General features: G+C 41.5%; 1 protein-coding gene across 1 annotated transcript; it reads left to right on the top strand.

Moving 5' to 3' along the window:
* Nucleotides 1-293: 293 nt before the first annotated feature.
* Nucleotides 294-13,069, top strand: timp2a (TIMP metallopeptidase inhibitor 2a). Its single transcript, XM_038736656.1, has 5 exons — nucleotides 294-703; nucleotides 7,788-7,888; nucleotides 8,031-8,139; nucleotides 10,735-10,859; nucleotides 10,991-13,069. The coding sequence occupies exons 1-5, from the start codon at nucleotides 568-570 to the stop codon at nucleotides 11,186-11,188; spliced, it is 669 nt and encodes a 222-aa protein (XP_038592584.1). The 5' UTR covers nucleotides 294-567; the 3' UTR covers nucleotides 11,189-13,069.
* The last annotated feature ends 4,976 nt before the right edge of the window (nucleotides 13,070-18,045 follow it).

The raw sequence follows: 18,045 nt of genomic DNA, 5'->3' as shown, positions 1-18,045 counted from the left end.
GTAGTGGAGTAGAAGAAGTATACAGTTGCAGAACATTTGTACTGTACTTAAATAGGTGTACTTAAATTAAATTGTTAAATTGTTAAATTCCACCACTGATTTTGAGAATCGGGGGAACCCGAGATGGTACTTTACTTGGAAAAGGACCATAATTAGATTGAGGGACCAGGATCTGGGACCTTCTGGTCGAGGAAGCTCCGGTTGTTCCAGCCGGAGGACGCAGCGCCCTCTGCCGGTTCAGTCGTTACCGCCGAGGGGAGGAGTCGCACGAGCAGCTTTATAAAACCGCCTTGATCACAGAAACGAAAACACTCACGAAAAGACAGACAGTTACGCAGACATCTCCAGGGACCACCTAGCACGCAGTGAAATCTCACCTTTGCACCGGAGCTGAGCGAGCGGACCGTCCGGTGTTGTTGACGCCGCCAGGTCTCTGTCGGTAAAAAACAAACAAATAGAAGACAAAAGCGGAGGGGGACGCTGCTGCGTGCCGCTGGATCTACACTGCATAGCATCTGCGCAGCACACAGAAACGAAGAGGGTGAATCAAACGTCGCATCAGTGTTTATGAAAATGCCGTTTTCCGTTAACGGCGTCCTTGGCACGCTCGCGCTGCTGGTCCTGTGGCGGGCGGAGGAGCTCGCGGAAGCCTGCAGCTGCGCTCCGGTACACCCGCAACAGGCATTCTGCAACGCCGATGTAGGTGAGTACAGCACCGGGGACTGTTGTTGTTGTTGTTGTTGTTGTTTACCTAGCCCATGTTGCACCAGGCTCCTGCACAGATGACAGCGGTTTTCAGCCACTCTGCCCGCCTCCGGTTCTTCCTGAACGGGCTCACAGAAGCTGCTGGAAACCGCTGGAAAGCCTGAAGGTGGAGGGTGGTGTTCCTCAAGGCCATGGCCCGACAGTTTGCGTTGCGTTCAGATTGCAGACGCACGCAGATTGTCATATTTTGTCACGTCATGTTGACACGCGCACACTTCTTTCACGCCAAACTAGCCGCAGGAATAAAAACAAATGTTGTCTAGGTGTCATGGAGGCATGCTTTGAAGGAACGCACACCCACAAACACATGCTCGTTTTGAAGTCCACATACAATTATTTTTAACATCGCATTAAGGAGTTAATAGTGCGCAGTGTCACCCACCGATGAGTTAATGATGACCTTAATGAACTTTATTGTTAAACCGCTCTCCTTATTTCATTGTAACCCCTCAGTATAGCACTGTAGAGCCCACAAAAAGAGCACTATACTGCTGTATCTCTAAGTGCACCATGTTTGCGTAAGTCAGTGAAATATACAGGAGTGAGTCATGGAGGGACCGTCGCTGTAGCCGACATAATGTCTCATGGCTTCACCCACGGCAGCTCCCGGACGAAGCAGCGTCGCCTGGCTTCTGCAGGGCAACGTGGCACATGAGAGGAAAAGAATTAAACAAGGAGGGAAAGAGCGGAGAGGAGGACAAGGGATGGAGAATGTGAAGAGAAATTTTGGGGAGGGGGGGTGTTGAATCAACCACAGAATATGCCATGCTTTCCTCTAGTTTTTGAAATTTCCATTCCTGAGGGGTGGTGCTGGGAGGAATTGCAGGAATGCTGATGGGGTTTTCCCAACTTTGCTCCGGTGTAACACAGACACACACACACATACACATATTTTCATATAGCCCAAATACACAACTGTAGGCTTGCTGCCTTGCATCTATGACATCTGGCTGTCAGTCCAGGGTGTGTTTTTAGGGGGGGGAAAAAGCAATAAAACTCTCGGTCAAAGTTAAAATATGCATGGTATCCTTGAGAATGAGAAACCTCAAGACCACAATACTCTGGCTCTGTCTTTTCTTCCTTCTCCTGACTCCTTATTCATACACTTCCACATGCATGTGTGTTTGTGGACACGATCTGTGTAATTTCTTATTGAAAATTGAAGTTCTATTTTTAGGCGTGACTCAATCTCTCGCTAAGCTTGCACATTAAAAGGCGTGCAAACCGCTCCAAGTCAACACTGGTTGATGTCATTGTCGGATGATAATTTCAGGGTGGACCTCAAGATGAAACTGTGACTTTGGTGGATCTGAAAACCACCAATCTGCTGGGAGAAACACCCAGATAAGGAGCTGCAGAGGTAAAGGCTGGACTGTAGGAAAGAGGAGAAGCAGGAGTGAAATGGGTTGTGCAGGCTTGAAATGAGCAAAGAATCAGAATAGAGTTGGTTGTCCAGAATGTCCATGTAGGCAACAACAAAGTGACATTGTCAACAGTTATGTGGTCTGAAGTGAGATGCCACTCGTTCACACGTGTTCACACACATACTGTACGTGCAGGGACCAGCGGCATGTGCGTGTATTTGTGTGTGTGTGTGTAACCTGTTTTTCATGCTAAACGATACCCCAGGTCAGACCACAAGCCATAAAGATCCAGCAGTGTCATGCATCCACCACAAAATCTCACTCACACACACACACACACACACACACACACACATATGTACATGTGCAAAGACAAACAACCTCTTTTCATATATAAATCTGTTGCCCAAAAGGGGAACTTCCCCAGCAGCCCTGCCCAGTCAGACTGTCCTGAGGCTGGGAGGCATGGAAGACCAGAGTCACCCTGCTGTCTGCAGCAGGGGACATGCAACAACACACTGACTGTACACGTTTCCATTTATATAGACATGTTTTCTTCATGAAATACACTTCACTTTCATCATAACAAAAACAGTATCCTGAAACAACAAAGTTACACCCAGTGATACAAAACCTCAAGTTGCTCTGTTGAAAATAAATCAGACCATCTTGGAGGATATTTGAAAGAGCCTGGTGGATTCTGATAGCTATATTGTAGAGTAGAATAACATTGAATTACATTATATCAGCTAATGCTTTGTGTTTAAAGTTTGTTTACATGAACACATTTATTTCAAGAATCACTCATACCTGGTTGAGAAAGAATTGTCACAAGGATTTGTACAGAGACATACATACAACATAATAAACTTAATAATTAGAGACAACAGGGAAAATAAATATAACTAATAAGCTGCAATAATAGACATTTTTTTATCAACAAAATTATAACGTGTATTGTGAAAGAAATTGCTTGTAGTGATTAATCAACAGAGAATTATCATCCAAGTATTTTCCAGCTCATTGTTTTGTTTTTTTGGCCCACAGTTCAGCCTCACCACTCAATGAATGTCATTTCCAGCAGCAGGCAGCTGTTTTCAGTGAAAAAGCTCTAAAAACCCACTGAACACTCCCTGCTCAGCACACCAGAGACCAGCTGGTGAATTGAGTGGGATTTAGCAGCTGAAGAGGCAGATATATCCCTTAGGAGTTGGTACAGACCAAAAAAGAAAGTGAATATTGGACATACTGTATAATGTTGCTCCATAACTGCTAGATGTAAATAAGCAACTGTTTACCATATCAAAGTCATTATGACGGCATTGTCTTTGTGTCTTGTTCCACTGCCCGCAACAGACCAAAAAAATCAATTTATGCTGCTTTAAATATTATAGTGCTAAAACAATTGGCTGTTTGATTTAATTTACAACAAATTTGACAGTTCATCAACCAAAATGTTTCACCAGTTGCAGCTTCCCAAATGTGAGGATTTGCTTTTTTCTGGTTTTAATATAAGGGCAAATTGAATATTTCTGAATTTATTTTAGACAGTTAGTTGGACAAAACAAGCAATTTGGTGATTTTACCTCAGGCTCTGGGAGAATTTGATGGTAATTTTTCGCAATTTTCTGACATTTTGGAGGCCAAATAAGGGATCCATAAATCAAAAGTCATCTGATTAATCAATAATGAAAATAATTGTTAGCTGCAGCCCTAACCTACTATCAATAATATAAATTAAAACGGAAATAATTATTAATTAATAATTATATTACTAAATTAACTAGAATTAAGAAATGTTGATAATCTGACTCTTGAGCTCTTATCTCCTAGGTCAGTCTCCCTAAACAGACAGCAGCGCTGCTGCAGTAACTATATCATGAAATCATGGAAATGTCACAAAGAAAACCATCTTTGCGGCGCAGGTCTCCATACAGATGTTGTCAGAGGTCAGGGGACAGGCTTTGTTTGAGGGCAGTTTATCTCTGGTCAAATGAAGATGGCCTGTATACGTCCGGAGCAGAACAGACCACATCACTGGTCACTGGAGTTTGAAAAAATAAATGCATAGTTATTCAGTTGATTGAACGGGGGGCATTGAGGGTGTGTGTGTGTGTGTGTGTGTGCGCGCGCGTTCATATGGGGTTTGCATGGAAAACATTGCGAAGTGCAACTGATACGCATGTATAAGTCATTAAATGTCGTTCTGGTTGGGAGGGTAGGGAAGCATTAGAAATGTGGGTCAGTTGGTGTTTTTTTTGGAGGGGGCTCCTGGCTGCTGATTGACTGCTGGTGATCAGATGACTTAAGGATCAACCTGCGGTGAATCTCGGCGGCCTGCAGGCCCCCGGTAGTCGTGCTGTTTTAGCATCTCACTGTGTAGTCTGCTGCCTCCGCAACACGCTGTCTAGACTGCACAGGATCATCTGCTCTGGCTTTATTGCAGGGGGAAACTGAGAAGTAAACATGTCTGCAATGCCAAGGTGGACAGATAAGCTCCCACAATAGCAATCCATTGTGCACAACAGGGTAATTTCCCCTCAGTATTGTGTCCTGCTGCTGATTTCTTTGCTCATTAGTTTGTGGCTCAGACTGAGGTCAGGAAATGAGCGCGGAAAAACTGCATGGAATGCAGGAGAGTGTGCCAGCCAGGTGTACTGCTGCGTGTTTGTGTGTGTGTGTGTGTACTCTGGCTGCTGCTGCAGATTTGCATAAGCATCAACTGTGCAACTAAAATGCAGAAGTTTGCTTGCAGCATTTATTTGTGCTGATAGACCATTTTGTGTCTGCTCTTGTGCTAAATAATACAGGTGGGCCTCCATTTGTCCAAATTTCTCTTCTCTTCTTACTTTTAATAAACCAGACGACGACGACGACGACGACGACGACGACGACGACGACGACTACTACTACTACTACTACTACTACTACTAACGTTACGTCTTCATCTTCTTCTTCGTATGTATTCAACGTTTGAAGAGCTGTTTGTCCGTTTGAGCTACTGTAGAAACATGACGGCAGAACATGTTACTGTCCATTTAAGGAGACCCACAGTGTATGTAGATAGAAATGTCTCATTCTAAGGTAATTAACACATAACAGTTCATTATGTAAGGTCTTTATACAGCACTGAAAACATAGAGGTTACAAAAGACGCACAATGCTTTAAAAATGGAGATAACGAAGCATATTTTCACACAGTCTCTCCTGGAAGACTTCATAGTGATGCATTTATTTATATAGTTGTGTAATGAAGGAAAGAAAGAGAGTTAGAGACAGAAGTCAAACCCCCATCTATGCCCATTAGAGCTGCAACAATTAATCGATTAACTATTAAATGAATCACCAACTATTTTGATAATCGGGTTGAGGCATTTATTTTTTTTTTTTCTGATTCTAGCTTCTTAAAACGGAATATTTTCTGGTTTCTTTCCTCCTCTGTGACAGTAGACCAAATATCTTTGGGTTGTGGACAAAACAAGTGAGTGCGTCATATTGAGCTTTGGGAAATACTGATCATCATTTTTCACCATTTTCTGACATTTGATTGACCTAACAATTAATTGATTAATCAAGAAAATAATTAACAATGAAAAAATTTACTTAGGTCTTAATGTCAGATTGTCGCTTTCCATAAAATACAGAAATGGTTCGACAAAGCCCCCTTTAATCCGATGTTGAAGAGGTGTGGAGTTAAATACTTTGTCGTAATGCTGCTGTCAGATTTACTCAAAATTATTACACTTTGAGGGGGGCAGAGGTACTATCTCTTATAGCAAAGTCTATTGTGACTATTGTTTAGACCATCACCTTCTAAATTACAATCACAGGGTGAGAGGTGTCAGAATGTGGATGGATTTAACACGTCTGCTTAACAGTTTGTTGGGGGAAAGCCTGAAAATGCAACTGAAGCCCCGTTCTAACGTGATGGTACCATACTTCCCTGGTCAGAAAATGAATCCGACAACATTTTTGATTGTTTATTAATTATTTTAGTTATTCATCAAACACAAATGCCAAATACATACTAGTTCTAGCTTCTAAAATGTGGGGATTTTCTGTTTGACGTCATCAGAAAATGAATATTTTGGGGTTTTGGTTAGTTTGGTGGGGAAAAAACAAGCCATTTGAAGATGTCACCTCCGACCCGGAGAACACCTTCTGGCTATTTTTCACCTTTCTGACATTTTACAGACATGAACATTTAATCGATAATGAAAATCATTGTTAGTTGCAGCACTAACAATGCAGCTGTAATTACATGTGCAGAAAAGCGTGCATGTTTGGACCATGGCGAGGAATGAAAAGGGGGGGAAAAGGAAGTGGCGAGGGAAGGAGCCGAAGAATGAGAGACGCTATTAACTCTGGGAGCCATGAACCCCCATATTTGTGTCTGCTCCAAGCCATAAACTAAACCCAAGGGTGTAAGAGCAACAGCAGTCAACTGTGTGTGTGTGTGTGTGTGTGTGTGTGTGTGTGTGTTTATCTATGTGTACGTGTCCTCTGTTCCTGCTTATTTTATGTTTTTTTTTCTCTCCCTATTGCTCATATTTTCCATTCTGAATAAATGCCCTAAGCAGAGCTGAAGCTAGATGTAGTCAGTCATGCCATTAAAACACTACACACACACACACACACACACACACACACACACACGGTGAGAAACATGCCTCTGGCCTGCACTTTCTCTGTATATCAGCTTTCATGTTGTATTCCTAATCCTTAATTCTGGACATTGACGGTTTCCTGGTCATGTTTTGAGGCAGGAAGGTTCGTTTGGCAGGTAGAGTCAGTTTATGTGTCTGGCAGGTCTCATGCAGGTTTACACCCAATAGAAACTTTTAATTGTTTTCATTGACTGGGCTACTGTTGATCTCCAAGCTGAGCTTCTCCAGCTCATTTTTCTTTATTGCCAGTGCGGTGCATCAGTGTGGTATGTGCATGTATGTGAGACTTGAGGCAGCTGTGGAGGATGTTCAGCGTGGGATGGGGTGAACAAGAATCTTAGGCTTGGGTGGAGTTTCAGTATTAACAAATGTCTCTGGAAATAATGTCATGACGTTATGAATGATCATGTCTTTAGAGCGATTAATCAGACAGAAAAATTATCTGCAACTATTTTGACAATCTGTTAATAGTTGGAGTCATTTCACAAGCAAAAATACCAAATGTTTTCTGGTCAGTGAGAATTTGCTGGTTTTCTCGGTTTCATGTTATTGTAAACTGAATATCTCTGGTTTTGGAACTGTTGGTCAGACAAAACAAGACATTTAAAGATGTCACCTTTAGGATTTGTGATATTGTGATGGGTATTTTTCACAATTATCGGATATTTTAAAGACCAAACAACTGATTTATCGGGAAAAAACTCATTAGATTAATCGATAATGAAAATGGTCGTTAGTTGCAGCCCTACATATCTTGTTATCATTTTATATTTTTTAATTTTCAACCGTGCTCCAGTCTTTTCACATGAGCAGCCTTTTAGTGTTTTAGTGTTGTTGTTTTTTTCCAAAGAACATCTTGTTCACATACCTGGTTGCTTGAAGCACTCCCTCTGCATCCTTTTATTGGAAATGGTTTTTGCATCTTACTTTCTTTCTTTTGACCGGTGGGGTCGTGTGATCTGGTGCAATGTTCCTCTTGTTTCCCTCACAGTGATTCGAGCAAAGGTTGTGGGAGAGAGAGAGGTGGATTCTGGGAATGATATCTATGGGAACCCCATCAAGAGAATCCAGTATGATGTCAAACAAATCAAGGTGAGAATACACTGATCACATTTAAATCCTTAATTTGATATATTTTCCATCAGATGCCTCCTAGTATTTTAGTCAAAAGGGTTTGATGCTTAGACTTTGACTCCTTCATTCTGACTTTGGTCCCCCTCGCTATTTGTTCCAGATGTTCAAGGGGCCTAACGAGGACATTGAGGCTGTCTTCACTGCTCCTGTGTCCGCTGTCTGTGGCGTTACCCTGGATGCTACTGGCAAGAAGGAGTACTTGATCTCAGGTGTGTGTTACTGTGTTTTGTCTGTAATGAAAGCAAAGCACTGAGTTTCTGGAGTGATTGTCCCGTTGGTCATTTTACCCATTAACTAATTAATAAAAAAAAAATCCGAAAAGCATGTAACAAGTCAGTGGTGTTCATGCTAACACTTAGAAGAATAGTTAGACATTTTGGGAAATACTCTTATTTGAGAAGATTATCTCATATCTGTGAGTTAAGTATGAAGCGAGAGCCAAAGAATGGTTAGCTTAACTTAAACTGGAAACAGGAGGAAACAGCTAGTCTGGCTTTCTCTCGTATTTCTAAAGCTCACCAAAAACATGTTGTCTTTTTTACAGATATGTAAAAACAACATGATGTTGTTTTAAGGGGGGTCTCTTCAAATTCTTACACTTCGGCAACAATATATAATGTGTTAATGAGCTTTAGAGGTGCTGGTAAGCAACCTGTCCACCTGTTTCCAAGCTAAGCTAAGCTAACTGGCTGCTGACTGTAACTCCATACTCAGTGTATACCACGAGTGGTATCAGTCTTCTCATCTAACTCCCGGAAAGAATGCATATTTTGAAACATGAATAAGCAAATTTTAGTATTTTTATGTTTAAAGTTGGAACCTTTGTTCGATGTCATTTCACTCTCTACCCCCAAACTTCCTGTCTCTCTATTGTGTTGAAAAAGCCTAAAGGCCATTGCACAAAACTCGGTACAGTAATAAAGAATGAAAATAATCACTGCAGCTGTAATCTTAAATTTACAAAATGACACCTTTTAAAGCAGGTTTAAAGTTCTGTATTTTAAATTTGTAAAACGTACATAAAATAATACTACAAATGCTAGAATGATTACTTTCCCTTTAGTGGATGATGTGGACGTATGAGTAAGAAGAAGGGGATTGTAAAGAAAGACATCTTTGATTTCAGTTTTGGGTGGATAAACGATTCAACATACAGTGCAAACAGAAAGTGAAGAATAGACAGACGCATAGTAAAGCAACAGGAATTCACAGACAGATTATCAGATATTGACTTGAGTTGTAAACAACTGGGCAGACAAACATGAGATCAAATAAAGACTAACAGACCATTTTGTGTTCTGGAGGAGTAACTGTTTATGTTATTATGGGTAATGATATGCTGCTGACTAAACCCTGTGGAGCCTGGAAGCGACCTTGTCTGTCGTGCTACAGCTTTAGCTCCTGAGACTTGTAAATGTACGTATCGTATATCTTGCTCTCCCTTCTCAAGGTGAATTGACCATGAAATGAAAATAAAATATTTCAGTCTACAAGATAACAGCCTGAAGGGAACCTTCTCTAGGTGGCTGAATTTATTTTGACTTAGTCACTGTCTATCTTTAACCCCTGAGCCTGCATTTTTACATCTGCATAGCCTTTCTTCCACTCCAGTGTGATCAGTTGCATGCGCCATTTTGTCATTTTTCTAGAACAGTAGCCTTAAAGCAGCTATAATCAATATTTGTATATCAACAATTAATCACATGAATAATTACCCGTGATAGGGGGTTACTCATAGTGATGGATTACTCTGTAATCCCCATCAGATCTACAGCTAAATAACAAATTTCAGCTCATTGTTTTGTTTTTTTCCTGTTTTGGTTCACCCCCACTGCTCACATCTTGTCTTTTTTTGTCTACAGCAGGCAGCTGTTTACAGAGAAAAAGCCCTAAAACCCACTGTACACTACCTGTTAAGCACCAAACAGCAGACAGACACAGTTAGCGACTAGCTGGTGAACATAGTTGTGCATTCAGCATCCAAACAGACAGAAACAGTATTTACCTTACTTTTGGACAGAGCCAAGCTTTTTCTCCCTGTCTCCAGTCTTTATTATAAGCTAGGCTATCTGGCTGTTGGCTGTAGCCTATTCCTATGTTCGTATGCTAAATCTGGCTGGTGGTGTTGTTGAAAGCAGCAGATTGAGACATAGTACGGCGAGTAGAGGAGACACAGGATCATGATGTCATGCATGCTCTGGTTTCCACATCACTGACGGAGAGGCACCCACAAACACTTGCCCCTAATTACATAGAGTTGTAAGAGGAGGAACTGCTGAAGCCAGCGTCTCCTCTCTCTCAGACTCTTTTTCATTTAATTTCTTGCAAAGACAGTTAACTTTCTGCAGACCGGGGCATCTTTTGAAATGATTCATCTTTTGTCCAGTTCAAAGGGTTAATGGTTGGAAGCGTTGCAGTAAAACATGAGTCATCCCGTCCGCAAGGACATACTGTTCAAACTTCAACATGTTGATAGTTGCTCTGCAGACAGATAGTGGGGAAGTGAAGAGGACACGGCCTCAGCAGATCTGTAAAATCAACTTGAAATATCTTCTTGTTTTGACTGGTGCCACTTGTGCGTGAAACCTGAGGACAGGTGGTCTGTGTTGATGCTTGCGAGCACCAGTCTAAAAAATAACAAGATTTAATCAGATTTACCTGTGAATATGTGGTGTGACACTCACAGAAAGCATTTATACAAGCATCAGGAGCTGGGTGTTGGTGTTTTCCTGCATGTATGATCTTGTTTTGTCTGAATTTTCTGTCATTGTAAAAGCTTTTATCACTCTCTCGTTCTTTTACAGGCAAGGCCGAAGCCGGTGGGCGCATGCATGTAACCCTGTGTGATTACATCATGCTCTGGGACTCCTTGAGCAACACCCAGAAGAAGGGTCTTACCCAGCGCTACCAGATGGGCTGTGAATGCAAGGTAAGGCAGTGAAGGAGGACTGTCTGTGTTTGTGTGGTTTATCTTGGACTACAAAACCAGACATAACAGACCAAATGAGACAAGACATGAGCCAATATAGTAATGGGAGATTGTTTTGCGTGTCTCTGCAGATTGTGCGCTGTCCCTCTTTGCCCTGCGAGATCTCCGCTCCTGAGGAATGTTTGTGGACGGACCTGATGATTGAGAAGCAGGTGCACGGACGCCAGGCCAACCACTACGCATGCATCAAGAGGTCGGATGGCTCCTGCTCCTGGTACCGCGGCGTCACATCGCCCAAGAAGGAGTTCCTGGACGGCGAGGAGCCTTAGTCACGTGGCACACCTGAATGCCCACTGCACAGCCTGGCGAAAACAAATGTAAACGATTCCTTTGAAATTTAACAATATCAGGCAAAGCGATTTTTGATAACAAGGCTAATGTGACATAAATTACGTGATGGTCTGAAAACAATCTTTATCCTATTTTTGTTGTCAGCAAGTATTTCGGTCAGAGACAGCAACATGAGGTCGCTTTCAGCCTCAGCCTTGCTCAACATTAACTGACTCTGAAGAGGCTCAGAGGTTGTTTTCAGACACAGCTTCTGTAAAAAACAAATCAAATAGCATCATGAGACATAGACTGGTCAAGTGATGATGCAACTTCCTCCTGAGGCTGGCGTCAGGAGGATATAAATTCTCGGTGATACAGAGCACTTCCTGCCCCACAAAGCTCTTTAACAGCTCTGCTCTCCACAAATCAGTCCCCGATCTACGGACGATCATTCGTTACCCACCGTGTTTCTACTTTTATTACCTCGTTCTCCATTTTATTCCAAAGCCAAATTCCAAGTTGCCTTTTTTAAATGACTGTCTCCCTCTCGCCAAAATACTATTACTTACCGCATCTCTCATCTCTGCTGAGAGCCGTTTGGCCACTGGTGATGTTGGACGCCCACGACAATGCTTAACTGTTTCCTTTAAAAAGAAACATGAGTCATCTTGTATGGCTGATCTTTTCTAGGGGGATTTTTTTGTTGGTGAAAATCATTTCCTGTAGTTATTTTAATTGAAGCCTGTGGCCGTCACAGGCCTCACTGGACCAGTCTATGCTGAGTGAAGATGAGCACTCAAAATTTAAACCTGCTCATGAGGTAAACCAACACCTCCTCACTGCCCCACAGTCCAATCAGAAATAACCAAATTTCTCACTCTTCCTCTTCACCCTCTCCCTTGTTATCCCCACTATGTAGCTGTACAGTACCTATGCATATACTTTTGTTGTTACTTGATAATTATTATTTACTGCGTTAGAACTAGATTTGCACTTTCTGAGGATGAGTTCAAGTAAAGACAAGAGCCTGAGCACTCTGATGTCGCTCAGACCGACAGATCCACTTCAGGTGCAGATTTCGCGGATTTTGAGTGCTTTTGGTGATCCATATATTTACAAACGCAAGCTTATTCTTGCTATCTTTGTCATAACAGATAAAATAGTACTTGCAATGAAAGAAAAACAAATAAGTGGCGTGTGAGAGGTTCGAATATAAGGGATCTTTTTGCAGATTTTATGTGTGAAAGAGAAACAAAAAGAGCTTGTGGGATGTTATTTCAGTGTCTTTGTATTATCTATTGATTGTAAATGCCAACAGCAGTTTCATGATTTGCCAATATATTCTCGCAGACGGTTCATAATGAGTAATACGGTCTTTACGTGCTTAATGTTAGCTTTGATTTGTCTTTCCTGCTCCTTCCAGTTATTAATGAAAGCTTTATCGCTGTCATAGAAAGCAAGTTACTCAATCGAAGTTTACAGTGCTGTTTTATACACCTCAAGCTACATTAACTAAAAAATACAGTATATATATATGATGGAGTATTAGAGGCATAATTTAAAATTAAAACGTAAACTCTTTCCATTTTCCATTACTTTGTATTTTTTCAGTGTTATTATACCTGTCATGATTTTTGTGTGTTTTTGCTGTCTTTGTCTACAATGTCTTTAGCTGTAGTGCCGAGGTGAGAAGGTCCTCTTGCGCTGGAGTAACGTGAGAGTGAGAGAGCTTAATCCTTTTGGAGAGGTGTAGAGAAACGAGAAATGTGTACCATGTGTGAATAGAAGACTGTGCATGTGTTTGATGCTTTGTGTAAGTCCGGGCAAAGGACAAAATATTCAGTATTATCAAATAAAAACCACATGTTTGAAAGAATAAACGCTGCCTGTGTGAGTCATTTGACTGGCTATTGTCTCAGCCAAAAGTCAACAAGTATATTTTCACTTACCACATGAAATGTGAAATGTTGTGTTTTGTGAAACGTTAGAGGAATCACGCAATGAGTCTTTTTTTTTTTAATTAAAACATCTTTAGAAGTGAGAGAATACATGAAACAGAGTCTATGACCCAGAGCTCCTCTGGTACTGTAGGTTGTTCCAGAGTGTAGGGCCAGCTAAGACCCTGTCTCCTTTGGTTTTCAGCCTTGACTTTGGAATGGCTAGCAAATCCCTCCCTATTTCATGAAGGAACTTAATGGAGGTTGCTATTTTAGACTGGGCACTGGATCTTCTTGGGATATAGACCTGTGTGTCATCAGCATAACAGTGACACTGGACATTATATTTGTGTGTATATGTCACCAACAGTGAGCATATAGATGGAGAATAAAATGGGACCCAGAACTGAACCCTGAGGGTGCCATAGGGCATGTTTGTGTGGAATGAAACTGAGCTGGCCATAGTCACAGAGAAACATCTATTACAGTAAATCTTCAATTATTAGCGAAGTCCCAATTAGCCGCCTACCCCGTATACTGGCCTGGTGTGCGTCTACTGCCTGGTCTGTAAGTTTTTTGGATGTATTAAACCTCTTAAACCCCGACGGTTAACCTGCTTTAGCTAGATCTAAACTGCTTAGATCATGGATGCAAAAATGTTTAAACTTTTGTCAGTATGAACATGCTACACATAGTTAGATCGGATAGTTTCTCCACAATTGTTGTGACGTAATTGTTCAGTTCATTTAAGTGAAACAATGAGCCCCAAAGTCTAATTCATTCAGATTTACTGGTATGGTGAACAAGAGATGGAGGGAAAAAAGTGCAGACTCCCTTCCTTTGAAGAGGCCGTTAAGTCTGCATTGTATCCATTCCTCAATTATTTATATTCCTTTAGTCTGTAAGGATCCATTGATCAAAACAATCGAAACAGCTTTTTATAAAAATTCATTCTAGTGTTTAACACTGTCATGTGAAGTCCATTTCTCACTGTCTGCTCATTTCTGCCACTTCTCTCTACGTCCTGCATGTCCTGCACCATGTTGGTGGGTATGCTTGTTTCCGTTACCTTGCTCCATAAAAAAATTAAAGTGCATAAGCCAACTGTTGGAGGTAGATCAAATGAATGATATGTAACTGATATTATATACAATGTAAAAAATTTAGAAATTGATTTGGTTCTGGTTCTGACTGGGACAACTGAGTCCAATGTTGTCACACAAAGGTCATGAAAGGAGTTCACTGGAAGGTCAGTGTCAGAGACGAGAGGCAGCTCAGAAGACAAGAAAAAATCCATTTGAAAATGTACTAGCTGAACTAAATTTGCAAGAGCGAATGTAACTTCAGGTGGCGAAGAACAATACAAATTAAACACAATACTGCGCTTATTAAATATGCAGACAGAAGTTCCATGCTGTTGGTTTTTAGGCCACATGATAGAACAAGATCAAGAATGAGGCTCTCACCATGTGTGGGCCCTGTGTGGTGGGGAAAAAAAATGACTTTATGAAATGATACACATGAATATTAAAACCACCAATAAAACAGACCCGGTCATAATTAGATAGAAGCAGAAACCATTTCTGAACAAAGTATTTAGAAGAAGGAAAAATCCCTATTCAAGGCACTGTATACCTCTGCTTTTAACCATAAAATATCAATATGATTAGATGTAATAAAATAATTGCACTACACTGGCGCTGCTCTCTACCAGCTGTTATTTTATGGTAGAAAAGTTACATACTGTTGCCTGAAACATGGGAGCAAGCTAGCCAATAAAGCTAGACAGAAACCGACACACTTACAGATGTCCAAGTGTGCTAATAAGTTAGTACTTACGAGTCCAACAGCAAGAAGGCCAGCTTGGCAGTGGCGCTCCAACGGTGCAGCAGGTGCAATGTTGCAGGGGGACCCAGCGGATTACAAGGGCCCACAAGGGACGGCAACAAGTGCCGTGTGGATCATGATCAGGTGTAGCGTGTTTCGGTTGTGGTTGTGTGATAGTTGCAAACAGCAGGCTGTGGTGGTTTGAGTCCAGGAAAAACTTTAGAGATTAGATTTGCGTTTATAGATGTCCGTGGGGCTGATCAAAGGTTGCGGGTTTACAATTGCATAGTGTGTCTGTATGCCTGTGTGTACATGAATGCGAAAATTATTAAATTATTATTTAATGATTGTTTGCACCGAGGACAATAATAATTACATTACACTGCTAGCTAGCTCTTATAGCTAGCTTGCTGAAGCGTCTTGTTGGTGTGTAATGTGGTGCCGTAAAGCATTACAGTGTTCTTGGGATAGATTTTGTGCCTATACAGGCGCTGCGGGCCCAGAGTGGTAATGACAGAGACGCCATTATCCCTATTACAAGTCAGTGTACAATCAAAACACACCGATCAGCCATAACTTTATGACCACCTGGCTAATATTGTGTACACCCCCCGTTTGCTGCCAAAACAGCCCTGATCCGTTGAGACATGGACTCCACTAGACCTCTGAACGTGTACTGTGGTATCTGGTACCAAGATGTTGGCAGCAGATCTTTTAAATCCTGTAAACCGCGTGGGGCCTCCATGGATCGTACTCATTTGTCCAGCACATCCCATAGATGCTTAACTGGATTGAGATATGGGGAATTTGGAGGCCAAGTCAACAACTCGTTGTTGCGTTCCTCAAACCATTCCTGAACTATTTTTGTTTTGTGGGAGGGTGCATTATCCTGCTGAAAGAGGCCACTGCTATCAGGGAATACTGTTCCCAATAAAGGCTGCACATGGTCTGCAACAATGCTTTGGTAGGTGGTACGTGTCACAGTAACATCCACATGAATAGCAGGAGCCAAGGTTTCCCAGCAGAACATTGTCCGAAGCATCGCACTCCCTTCATCCCATAGTGCATCCTAGTGCCACATGTTCAGACCAGGCCACCTTCTTCGAGTGCTCCGCAGTCCAGTTCTGAGGCTCACATGCCCATTGTAGGCATTTCTGGCAGTGTACAGCTTGACCACCCTGACTGGTCTGCAGCTATGCAACACACTGCAAGGAAATGTGTGTTCTGACACCTTTCTATCAAAACCAGCATAATCTTTTTCATCAATTTAACCTCCAGTAGCTCATCTGTTGGATCGGACCACACGGGCCAGCCTTCGCTTCCCACATGCATCAGTGAGCCTTGGCTGCCCCTGACCCTGTCGCTGGTTCACCACTTTTCCTTCCTTGGACCACTGATAGGTACAGACCGTTTTGGAGATGCTCTGACCCGGTCGTCTAGCCATCAAAATTTGGCCCTTGTCAAAGTCTCTCAAATCCTTACGTTTGCCCATTTTTCCTACTTCTAACTCATCACCTTTGAGGACAAAATGTTCACATATTACCTTACATAGGCTATCTCACCCACTGACAGGTGCTATGGTAACGTGATAATGACTTTCACTTCACCTGTCAGTGGTCATAATGTTATGGCTGATTGGTATGTAGTAAATTTGAAATGATGTTGCTTTGAGAGGGACGTAAATTTAGTTACCTACATTTACTTTTCTGTATTTCTTTGGTCTGCAGTAATTAATCCTGACAGAAGACACAATGCCAGAGTATGAAGGAATATCATTAACAAAGGAAGACAATCCATGCCCCTGGGAAAAGACAGGATTTCCATAGGTGCTGGGTAACACCCCACTGGAGCTATTAAAATAGTAAGAGACAGAATGAGGAGGGTGAGGTGTTGAGGTTACCATTGGAGGTGATGAGAGTGTGCAGGATATGGAGGCATGAGATAAAATAAGAGAGGAAGAAGGGGGTTTCGGAGTGGGTGTGTGCTGTGTAAGTAAAACACTAGACCGCAGGGAGGCCTGAAGGGAGGGGATGGGATTTATTTTAGGTTGGATACTTTCAAAATCTAGCTTTCTCATGCTAGTTTCTCCAACATTGCCCTCCTGAACTTTAAAATTATCAATAAAATCCAGGTTGTCATGTTTTGTGAAATGTCTTATGTGAAATATGTTTTGTGAAATATCATTGTGTTTTGTGAAATGGCTTTTGTGAAATGTGTTTTGTGAAATGGCTTATGTGAAATGTGTTTTGTGAAATGTGTTTTGTGAAATGTGTTTTGTGAAATGTTGTTCTGTTTAGTTTAAATGTTATCGTGTTATCGTGTACCCCACGATCATCTTAATGAGAAACATTACTTCCAAATATTTGTAATGTTGGTATTTTAAGCAGTCAAACTTGGCCTTCATTTGTTGTTAAATTCCCACCGAGACTGTCAGTTTGTGAGGGACGTACTTGAAAGCGGTGTGGAGAGGTTGTGATGGGAGAAGGCCAGACAAATACTCTTACATAGATGTGGTAATTGACTCAACTAGGAAAATATTTAAGAAATGTTCAGGCAGAATCCAGACGGTTCTGTCATCTCTGTTCTTTCTCACCTCAATAATGTTAAACAGAATTTATATAATAATCACTTCTTCCTACACTCTGGGACACTCAGAGGGCAGGTGAATATTTCTAACGGAGGGTGTAAATTCATGTGTGGGTGACTGTCCTGACAGTTGCTTTTGACTTGTGTTTGAAACCAGTTGGGTAACCTTTGAGTACGTGAGGGATGTGAAATGTTGCTACAACTTCCGCTTTGCAATCTTGGCTACCTAAGACGGCAACAAAATAGAAGAGACAGAAATAATACTGAAGTTCTCATCCAAACAAGCGCAAACAAATGTGAACAAAATTATTGAATTATAAATGAAAGAAGACTAAACCCACCCACACCCTCCCATTTATACATGTTTAATTTTCACTCATTGTTATTTTTCTAATAAATAAAATGATGAGCTGAAGTGAGTGTGCTGTTGCATATTTGTGTGGAAACATACTTTCAGGATGCAGTGCCACAATAGGTTAGGCTTCAGATTTAGCCTTTTTCACACC

This window comes from Micropterus salmoides, unplaced genomic scaffold (genome assembly GCF_014851395.1).
Source record: "Micropterus salmoides isolate LMB-PRFRI ecotype aquatic unplaced genomic scaffold, ASM1485139v1 Ms_hic_scaffold_21, whole genome shotgun sequence".
Classification (NCBI taxonomy): Eukaryota; Metazoa; Chordata; class Actinopteri; order Centrarchiformes; family Centrarchidae; genus Micropterus; species Micropterus salmoides.
This window is presented reverse-complemented; position numbering and strand designations above follow the sequence as displayed.